At 40.3% G+C, this 11,268-nt stretch overlaps 1 protein-coding gene across 2 annotated transcripts; it reads right to left on the minus strand.

The window, feature by feature from the left end:
* Window positions 1-16: 16 nt before the first annotated feature.
* LOC306706373 (occludin-like) lies at window positions 17-10,317 on the minus strand. 2 transcript variants are annotated; one of them, XM_079173432.1, is made up of 9 exons: window positions 10,133-10,317; window positions 8,714-9,290; window positions 7,526-7,729; window positions 7,285-7,446; window positions 3,573-3,727; window positions 2,085-2,327; window positions 1,220-1,391; window positions 1,028-1,069; window positions 17-454 (listed from the first exon to the last, which is right to left on the minus strand). In XM_079173432.1, the coding sequence occupies exons 2-9, from the start codon at window positions 9,260-9,262 to the stop codon at window positions 353-355; spliced, it is 1,629 nt and encodes a 542-aa protein (XP_079029558.1). In that variant the 5' UTR covers window positions 9,263-9,290; window positions 10,133-10,317; the 3' UTR covers window positions 17-352. The 2 variants fall into 2 exon arrangements, with proteins under 2 accessions (XP_079029558.1, XP_079029557.1); XM_079173431.1 differs by having other exon boundaries at window positions 2,085-2,345.
* Window positions 10,318-11,268: the final 951 nt, after the last annotated feature.

Raw genomic sequence — 11,268 nt, forward strand, 5'->3', positions numbered from 1 at the left:
TACATCTGTATGAAGAATGCCAAATAAACACTGCAACATGTACCATAAATGTAGAAGTGTTTTCATGAATGTGAATTAATCGGCCTGTCTTATCTGCTCATTCATTTCCATCCTTTATACTCATATCTTCATTCATTAGTTCTGTATAAAAACATTCATTACCATACTACAACATTCTGTAACGATTAAAACAAATTCAAATTTACATTGAAATGTAAAATCTAATCTAGGTTTGAGGGCCGAACTGTTCAACAATTCAAATAGCAGAGCAGTAAAACTGGAGAGAAAATGGAGGATCAATCCTTGTTTCATGTCAAACCCTGTCGCCGTTTGGACAGATTTTAAAGACGCACTAACAAAGACCTTGGTCAAAGGTTTTCACCAGACGTTTGAAGTGGAAAAGCTTTTGCCGAAGCTCTTTGCACTGCTTCTTCTTTGCTTGGCAATCTGACGTCTAGAAGAAAAAGAAATTGAAACAAGCAGATGTTAAAGGAACAGTTCACTTCAAAATCAAAAATTCTCATTTTTCCTGAGGATAACCTGCTCACAACAAGAGACTTGAGTAATCAGGTCATGATTTCTGGAAAGAGACAATGCTGTTGAGTTTCTTTAATTCATTTCTTTGGCGCTTTGAGAGCAGAGCGCCATCTAGTCCCATTATATTGGAGAGAAGGGAGACATTTCTACAGCCAATATCTCCAAAACTAGGCACCTCGCACCAAAATAATCTACGTTGATGAATAGCACCACAGGTAAGAAGTAAAATATGTATTTTACATTTTGAGGTGAATTGTTTCTTTAAACAACGTTATCTGAATAAACAGCGAGCTTGGAAAGCAAGCTAGCTAGCAAGTTGTAGTTTTACGGCTGGTTATTTGCCAAATGGGCTGTTTTGTTGTGTCTTGTCTGAGATTTTACTTCCCATTTTAGAAAGGAAAGAAAATAAATATATTTTCCAAAGTATCAAATGATTGTATGTTAGTAACGTAATCGCACATTATGATACCACAGATGTGATTCCACTCACCTTTTTCAGGTCTTTCAGTCGGTTATACTCGTCTGCCACACCCTGAAAATAGAAATAGAAATTCTCTCACTGAATTGATTTTATATCATAAACAATACAAGACAATTATTATATTGGCACAGCTATGACGGTCTCCTGGCAGTCGGCCCTGAATCTTTCCACTCTGAGCTCCTGCCTCCTGTTTTTCTCTACCTGGTACTTCACGGAGTCCTCGTCCAACATGTCCAGTTCTCGGCTCAGCTTGTGCATCTGGTCGCTGATAGCATCCATTTCGGCACAGAGGCTCTTATAGCAGGCCAGGTCGGATTCAAACTCCTTCTTGTACTGCCGGCGCTGCTCGTCTGAAGTTATCTCTGGGTACAACCTGGGGTGGGATATTAAAATGACAACATAAAATGATTATTACATTTAAACTATTATAGAGGCAGTGTGGCAAAAAGAGAATTACAATTTTTTTTTTATCAGTCTTCTTACCAGTATTTAATTAAAATAATTCAAACCGTTGACCAAGTTGCCTTGAAGACGGTAGTGATGCTTGATAGCATTTGTAGTATTACAGCATTTTCTTCTATAATAATATGAATACTGTTTCAGGGCAGGGCACACAGTCGCTTCATTAATATTGTGATTAATAAGAAAATGTCAAGCCAGAGGAGGTAAGGCTTCCTCTCAGATTGGTATAACATTTGCGTTTAATTAAGGTTTTCTTTTAAAACTGACACTGAGCTTTTCTTTCTTCAAATAGCCAACATAGCCCTTTCCTGCCTTAAACTACAAAAAAAGCATCTGGATGAGCACGTAGATAATGTACAGCTCTTCAGTGAAACTAAATTAAATTAAAGTCTTCCAGCTGGATTACAGTAACTCAGGCTTGAGGCCTATAATACTTTATCCTTTTTCCATTCATTTATTTTTTAATTTAAAAATGACTTCTCTTTTAATTTGTGTTTCATGTTGTATTTCCTTTTTTTTGCTTTAATGAATTATTGAAAACCAATTTGCCTCTATTTCCCACCAAGATTGCAGGATTGACTGGCAGCAGAGTATAGTGGCCCACCTGTAGAGGTCATCTGTGCGGTCCCCGTCCAGCTCATTGGCAGTGTCTCCGGTGGTGTAACCAGTTTCATACGGGGACTCCATCCTCTCCCGAGCAGCAGGCCTGGGCCCTCGGGCCTTTCTCTGTTCCTTCTCCACATGATAAGGAGGCGGTCTCCTGATGCTGTCAGTGTCGTCTGAGGAGCTGCTGGAGCAAACTGTGACCCCGCTGTTCTGGTTCAACGGCTCTGCGGCCCGATGATTACTGTTGTCAGCAAAGAAACTATGAAGAAGCAACACAAAAGGTATTACATGATCGGTTGTGTATTTGTGCTTGAATGTCTGTAGCTGCATTCATTTATGTTGGATTTACTTAGTTGAAGTTCAGGAATTCAATTCAAATTCAGGAACAAAAGCGTTGTTGATTTTGGCATCGGCTTTTTGTTGTCATGAACAGCAAATAGTGTATAAAATGTAAATATATTTGGAGATTTACCATTTAAGAGCCTGAAAACATGATATGCGTCATTATCCTCTCCAAATATTAAGCTGCAGGCCACATGCAGCTGATTACGTATGAAATCAAGAAGTGTTTTGACTGAACTGAAGCATATTTCAGGCAGAAGACGGTCTATAGAGAACAGTTCTCATCATACACTTTGTTTGTGGACACGAAACCACTAGATGACGAGTGTTCACTTGACATTTATTAAATCTATGATAAAAAACAGAGTACATTTCTTTTTCTTTTTCAAAAGCATTTTTCAGGAATAACAGATTTTAATTTAGCCTCAACAGTTTGTCATTATACTCATGTATCAATCTCACACAGAGTACAAAAAAACAATGAAGAACTACTGTGCTCTGTTCTGTGAACTTCAACAATTGACCGAACATCATTAACAATAACAATGTTCTGCAAATATGCAGAACATTTCCTTGAAATTGCAACTCCCTCTCCCATTGTGGAAACAATCTAATCAATCTGATCAAACCATGACAGCAAATTATCTAATTTAACACCCCCTAATTTGGTTTTGGGCCACTTGTTGTCCCAGTTCTTCTGATATAAACCTATTAGGGCTTTCCCCTCTAGTCAGTTAGTCGACTACAATTTCTTTAGGCGATTTTTAAAAAACATTTTAGAAATTTCAGAGCACATTTCTCGTTAACAAGATTTAAAGTGGTGCTTTTGTGATCCTATTAAATCAACTAATCGATTTAATCGTATGAGGTTTGACGAAGAATCTCTTTGGTCGAGAAAAAAACCCAGATTCATCATCACATATTTGTTCGAACTTCAACGAAGGCCACAATAAGACAACAGATCACTATAATTTATATGATTTCAACTGAAGACAAATGTATTTATTTTCTATAATTATCTCATAACTGTCTGCAGAGCAGCCAAACATTAGGCATCACTCCAGACAGGAAGTAAGATGTGTTGATTTTAAGGTTCAGCTGTGTCGTGCTGTGGTGTGCTGGGGGCTCTGCGACCGTCACTCACCTTTTGCTTTTATAATTTCCCTCACTGTGGATGCTGACTGTTCCGTTGCCGTAGGAGACCACACTGTTCTCCGCCCTCAGGTGAGGTGCTGCTCTCTCTGACACAACAACGGTCGGTGCCTGCTGGGTGCTGCGCACCTCTCCAACAAGGTTCACCTATAAGACAATATCAGGAGAACGAAGTCAGAAGCCATTCATTTAATGTCGGTCTTTGTTCCATCGCGGTGCAGCTCATTTGATTCCAATCATGCAGAAATGTATAAGACAAAAACAGAAAGTAGCCATTATGTAGTATTCTGAAACATAAGGCCAAATTTAGCAACGTGATATGTGTGAGAAAGTCCTCTGGAGAAATCAAATGCATTTGTACGCTGGAAAAAAAAAAATGTTCTGCACTAAATCTGTCACATAAGCAGTGAAGTACAGAGCTGGAGAGCTCTCTACGCTGCGCTCAAAAACACTCAGATGAGAGAGGCTGTGTCACTGCCAGACATCCTGCATGTAGCCAGACAGATACAAACACGCACACACCCACACACACACACACACACACACCCACACACACGTAGCCTTGGCCCTGCAGTGACCACACTGGCAGTGAAAGGAAAAGAGAGCAGAAGTCTCTTCCCGCTGATCAGTACCTCACCTAAATCCTTTCTTTCAACAACTATCACAACCAGTTAATTGGACGGAAACACACAAAACCAATTTTCTGAACTGTGTCTGACATGAAACGCATGTTAGCAGCGGAGATGTGTGTTTGTGTGTGTGTCTGTGTGTGTGTGTGTGTGTGTGTGTGTCACCATGAGCACACTGAGAGAGGTTGAGAAAGGAGTGAAATCAGTGGAACAAACATTTCTGCTGTTCCATCTTTCTGAACTATCAGGTAAACATGCAGCAGAGCACCGAAGTGGGTAAAAAGCATTACAAAAAATGCATGGTCATAAGAAATCATCCTCTGAAAGAGAATACCAAACACAAAAACTGCATTATGTCTCATGTAATCTACTGTTATACTGTATAATGCATCATTAATGACTTCTAGTCTTTGACCTATTTCTGGATCGGCCCCAGTGAGCTGATGCAAATGTCTGGAAAAAGCAGCCTGTGAAATAGATCTCATGAATGTGGAGCCGGAGGATGATCCTCTATGTGGAAACGAACGCCCAGAAAGCAGCAGGGAATCTGATACACTGCAGCAGTAAGGTGCAGTGACAGCCGCTGCTTTGTGCAGTTCCAGTGTTTTTAATTCCCGCGCTGTTGAGTCCAGTCAGTGTTTGTGAAAGTGACACTTTCTAAAATCTTTGCTAAAATCCAAAGAACTGCGACTACAGACTGAGAGAGGGAGATTTTAGTTTCTCTTTTCATCACAGATTAAGCTGCTGCTTATTTTCTTGATGAATCACTTATAGAGGCATCACACTTTTCCAGAGCCCGTTTAATAAGCTGGCACTAGAAACTCAAACAATTCATTGGTTAACAAAAAAATTGCTGATAAAAATTCAGGCAATCAACCAATGAATTAATCAACTAATTGTTTCAGCTCTAGATCCCAAAGTGATGAGTTTGAGTTTTTTCTGATTTACACTGAAAAAACAGTGATCTGTTGATCACCTATTTGCTTTTTAAAATATATTTCTTTATAGCATAAACCATTTTAGGACATTTAATCTGCAGGGAAAAGTTGCATACTTGACACCTCATCACTTCATAATTGGGTTTCTCATGTTGATAAATATTAATTGGACTGTCCTGTTCAATTCAATCAACATACAATTGTCAAACATTCGGCTGTGTTTGCTATGAATCTCGTGATCCTTTTTCTCTCAATCACCACTCTTTTCCTAGTTCTGGTAAGTACGACTGAAGCACAAAACACAAGGAAATGACTTCTTTGCCAGGAGTCTAATCTGCGGCAGACCCTTCGCATACTGAATCATTTAGCGCCACCACAGTCTGTAGGGATTCACACAGCAACACTGAGGAAACTCAACCCTTTTTATACATTATACATGCCACATACATTATATATGCCTCCCTGCAAGGCAAGCATCTTCACTGCAATACAAGAGTGCCCCAGAATAGGGCCTGCATCTCGATGAGGTGACTCGCTACACCCTTTGCAGTGATAGGCAGTATGTAGGCCAAGGCCTCAATGGATAAACTGATTGAATATGTTTCTACCCTTTCCATAACGAGTCATGGTGGACATGATACATTCATAGTACACTGAGACTCTAGTAAATTCATCACTGCTAAATACCACATGAGGCTACCGCTGTGAAGCGCAAACAGTACAGCTTTGACAGAGCGCTAGAGCAGCATGACTACCTGCTAAATGCTGGAGCACTGATGGAGCACTGATGGTCTGGGACAGTGGCTCGGATATTTCTGCTTTATCATATAAAACTTTTACTGTATTCTGAAAAACAAAGATACGTAGTTGGAATAAACTACCAAAGCTGTCATTTTTCTGAAGAGAAAAGTCTTTAAAAGTCCCCAAAATCATGGGTTATTCTAAGTATTTGAACAATGAACAATGCTGTCAACGTTATGAGTCTTTCTGTGGAGAAGTTTTCTTTATGTTGCCACATCTGCCAATTCCCACAGGATTTTTTGGCCACTTTGATGCACTGCCTCAATCTGTGCATCTGTAGCTTTTACTGTTGTGTCACCTAATTTCCAATGTGACAAAGACACAGCTGTGGGGTACAAACAGTGTACAGCGCATAAACAAAAGCTTATCTAACACACATCATGACCGCAGGCAAAAAAAAGTGAACTGCCAAATTGCTGCAGGTCTCTGGTTGGATGAAACTCCAAAATACCAGAATATTTTTGTACAGTATAAGAATCTGTCAGGCTGACTGTTAAGAACAAAACTTTTATACTGTACTTTTCTAATGTTTTGGTTAAATTATATAGAGAATGGTGTCAATAAGTACACATTGCTATTGACAGTTTATTAATAAATGTCTGAATGTTTCTGTTTAAGAAAAGAAATAGGTTTAATATGCAAATGCCTGAGAGTAGAATTTTGCCAACTGCAATATATTTGAGGCTCTCGTTCACTTTAATCTTCCACAGCATTTACTAGACTGATTTCATCAAATACTGCTTATTTAATTTAAGAACAACTGTTTCTTCTTTGGTAAAAAACACAGTGAATCATTTACAACCTTCTTTGACTGGTTTCAGTCCATCCTTAAACGTGTGATCATGCAGGGTCATAAAGGAAAAGCAGGTGTGACGATCTAAAAAACCTGGCTCTTAACCATGAGCTAACTTACTATGAAAGAGTCTCCTGAACTGTTTTCTTTTACAGGAAATTGTATAACGTTGCTTATCGCTCAGTTGTAAATGGTGTGCAGCTATTATCACTAGTCTGGTTAATGATCAGTCAGACCGATACCTGGGTGTGCCAAAGATAAACAGCAACGTTCTCTGAGTCTACAGCAGCAGATTAATGTGAGTTTGTAAAACCAAAAGTTCTCGAGCAAGAACTGAGAGACTTGATGTTGTGTGCATATTGACTTTTGTTTTGTTATCTGGCTGGCATATATAGAAATAAACATAAACCACAAGTCGTTAGTGGACTTACTGTAGTTAGTATATTATCTTAACTCACTCATTTACACAACACAAACCACATTCATCCTCTGTTAATATTTCACGAGGAAAGAAATCATAAAACATAAAGAGACATTACTCACCCAATCCTGTACATCCTGGCCCTCTGATGACCTGACCAGCGGCTCGTCCCAGTAGATGTTAGCTTTGCCGTGATGCCAAATCTTGCTGCGGGTCTTGTAGGCGTAGTAAGCAGACAGGGACAGGGCCAACACCACCATCAGACCCAACACTAACGCAACCGCCTGAGAAAAGAGAGACAATTATAGATCAGCATAGAATAAAATAGAAGAGAATAGAATGAAATAGAAGAATCCCACTGACCTCCTCCGGGTCCATGTAGCAGTAGTGGTGCAGGTATTGATTGTACATGGGGAACCCCCCTGGAAAACCGGCCCCCACGCTGCCGCTGAGGCTGGGGCTGCCCTGGATGTTCTGGCACATCATCAGCATGGGATTGTAGAGCATGCTCTGTGAGCTCTGAGACATCGGGTTCACCCCGATCACAAAGATGATGTCGATGATGCCCTGGGAGTCAAAAGAAAGGCACATTTATTTAACACGGAGCAACATATAAAAAAATAGACAATTCTCTGAACATTACAGTTTCAAAAATGTTTCTGCCACGCGTAGTTGGTTTAGTGTTACGTCGTATCTCTAAAGGTCCAATGGCGTCATGACTTTCTTCAAGGTTCTCTGCAACATTCAGAGCATTAATATAGCAGCAAACCAGGCCGGCCATGTGTGCCTTTTAGTGCATGTGAGCTTATTAGCACTGAGCTAATATGCTGGTTACCGCTGATAGTGTCGTCGTGGAAGCATAGAACCCACACTCTGTCAGCTCTGTCAGCACTGTTGCCGTTAGCTCTGTTAGCGCCATTAGCTTCTAGCCACCGGCTCAGCTGTCAGCATGTTGAGAGCCATGTGGAGGCAATAGATATGCTCTGAATTCTGTCTAGAGAGCCTTTAATGAAATGTATTTCCCTTTTGAAACAGGATGTTGGGGAAGATAGAGACATAACAAACTTAAAGCTGCGTTAATCAATATTGTTACATCCATTAACAATGGATGTAAATGACTGTTATAGGAAAGGGGTCGCTTGATGAAACAACTCAGAACTATAACCTTAATATGTAATATGTATATGTTACCCTCACCTCAACTGAGCTTGTTAGCACCTTTCAGCTCATTGTTTTGATTTTCTGTCCTGCAACTTTCCAGACAGAAAGCAGCTGTCTGCAAAAAGCTCTTATAATCATACTGTATTCTACCTGCTCACCATTAAACAGGAGATCGACACAGCTAACAACTAGCTGTTGAACACAGTGGAGCATTTAGCAGCTGAAGAGACAGATATTGACCTCAGAAGTTGGTGGAGACCAAAGGTATAGAGCTAAAAGTAGACTATTTATTGGACCCACATTCATCAAATGGCCAGAAACACAACTTCAAATGCTTCTTTGTGTCTGCTGGATTTGTAATAAGCTGCTGTAATATTTGGTGAGACTCACCTGAAGGACAGCTAAGATGATATCACAAATGAACACAGTGAGGTAGAACCTGCATCCCCTCATGATCCGAGACCGTGAGAAACTCCCCACCAGGAAGCCCAGTGACACTAGGAAGTTAATTGCCGCCATGGAAATCATCGCCGACTTGGCAGATTGCGGCGTCATGTAGGAGCCACCATAGCCGTAGCTGCCTCCATAATACCCCGACTCCATCCCTGCAACCCCCCCTGTAGCCCCGACACCAAAGCCCCCGTAGCCAAACCCATTCATGTCCCACACCAGGGTCGAAGCCACACAGGCGAAGATGAGGAAACACATGAGTACTGTGGCTCCTTCGAAGGTTTTGACAAAACCAGGAGGAGAAAACCAGCGATAGAAGTGTTGAGGCTTCTCCTCAATGTAGTTGGAGTCAGGGGGGGCATTGTAGGTGTAGGGGGCATACTGGCTCTGGGGGGGGTTGACGCTTCTGGGGGGATAGAAGCTTTGGGAGTTGGCGCTGTAAGGCGGGCTGTACACAGGGGGGCTATCGTAGTACCGAGGCTCATACATGGTTTTGAGGATATTGTTGTATTTTCACCTGGAGGAGGGAGGGAAAAATGAATAAATGAATTCATGGAAAAAACAATTTCCTTGTCATCACTTCACATTGTTTGTACATGTTTCAGCACCATAATAACAAAATGACCACATTTAACAGCAGCTTTAAAAGGTGACAAATCATCAATTCTATGTTGTCTCAATCCTCTGAAGTGATGCCTTCATGAGTAAATTGTCTCTTAAAATTGAAAATGTGAATGCAGAAAAATAAATACTCCAAATGCTTGTTCTTTTTGTTAATTTGATGTGGCCAGGTTTTTAAAGCACCTCTCTGCGCTTCATTCACCTCAGCCCATCCCTGAACCCTGTCGCTGGTATCACTGACCCACGCTTCATCACTCCAGAGGAACTGAACCCAGCAGTCTTCAATAATTCAGAAAGAAAGCAGATAAGAGGCCTGCAGAACCACAGACATATATGTTACCTGAGTGCACCTGCTGAGTGTCAGCTAACTGAGAGAAGAGGGGAAGCTACAGGAGAAGCCAAGTGTGGCAGATCAGTCGTTTACGTTTATTTTACTTTTCAGTTTTGCTCTCAGAAAGTTAGAAAAACAAACTAAATGTGTTTATTTTGATATGATACAAAACACATTAAAACAAAGAAATTAAATCGTACTTAAATATGTGGCTTCTGTCTACTTTCCACTCCAAGTGTAGGACCTGACCAACACTTTAAACGTCTATTATTAATGTTTAAAAGACTTCTTAAAACATTCAACAGGTCACATAATGAATCAAATGTAAAAGGAAATATAAATGTGACCCGTCTAACAGCTTAAACAATGAAATGATCAGCTATAAGCTATTATACTACACAACTTACCTCGCACTGTAGAAAACGTCCCTCAACTTCGCACCCGTCCAGCTCAGCTGTTCTCATATCGCTGAGTCTCCGCGGTGTCCTCTTTATACTTCCCCGACGATCGTAAACCCAGTCATTTCTCAGGATGGATACTTTCCTGCAAACGAAACCCGCGGAGCGTCTGTGTGTGTCTCAGCAGCAGCACATTCAACCTGCTGACCCGACGGCTTCCACGTGCTCACTCGTAGACCCTTTACAGGCTATGGCTGCCTTCAAATTAAAGATTAAACACTTCATCGGGTTGAGTCTACTGTTTTCATGTAATACACTGTTGTAACTGAATCTTTCAAAGCAAAGTAGAAGGTTTACTCTAAACGAGAACTTCATAATTAATTTATTGAAATTATTATTAATATTATGGCAGGCGGTCATACAGTGAATCCATTGCCTGCATACATTGAAGCCAATCAGAACTGAAACAATAAATTATGAAATAAATACATTTCAGATAGTGTTTCCTGACATTTTACAGAGGCTATACCAAACAACTGGACAACTTGTGAAAATCATTTACAGTTGAATGATTCTTAAAGTTATTGTTAGGGGCAGTCCTCAAGGCAGTTCCATAAGGTTTGAAGTGTTAAAGGCAATACTGACAGCAGATGTCGATGTAGTCCAACATGTAAACCAGTAAAACATGCAGATGTGATTTTATAGCAGAAGGGACCAGAGTTGTGGACTCCAGTCACATGACTTGGACTCTTAAATGTAATGACTTTAGATTCAACAAAATCAAAAAGAGACTTGCAGCTCAACATGGAGTTTAAACCAATGATACATGACTTCACTTGGACTTGAGCCTTTTGGACGGAAAATACTTGATACCTTACCCCAAACCCAAAGATTAAAAAGTTGTCCTTATGTTAATTTTCTTTGTTGGTACCAATCCGACAGCATTCTACCAAGACAACCATGAAGAACTAACGTTACGTTAAAAAATGATACCAAAGATAATTTCAGATAATTTTACTGAGCTCATTTTCGTTGGTACAGACAAAGAACTCAAATGAAAGACTTGAACACGAAGAATGCAGGTAGAATGCAAAGTCTTGACTTGTAGGGTTTTGTTGGTCCGGAAACAAGCAAAGGTGTCCAAA

Source organism: Pholis gunnellus (assembly GCF_910591455.1).
Source record: "Pholis gunnellus genome assembly, chromosome: 14".
Lineage (NCBI taxonomy): Eukaryota > Metazoa > Chordata > Actinopteri > Perciformes > Pholidae > Pholis > Pholis gunnellus.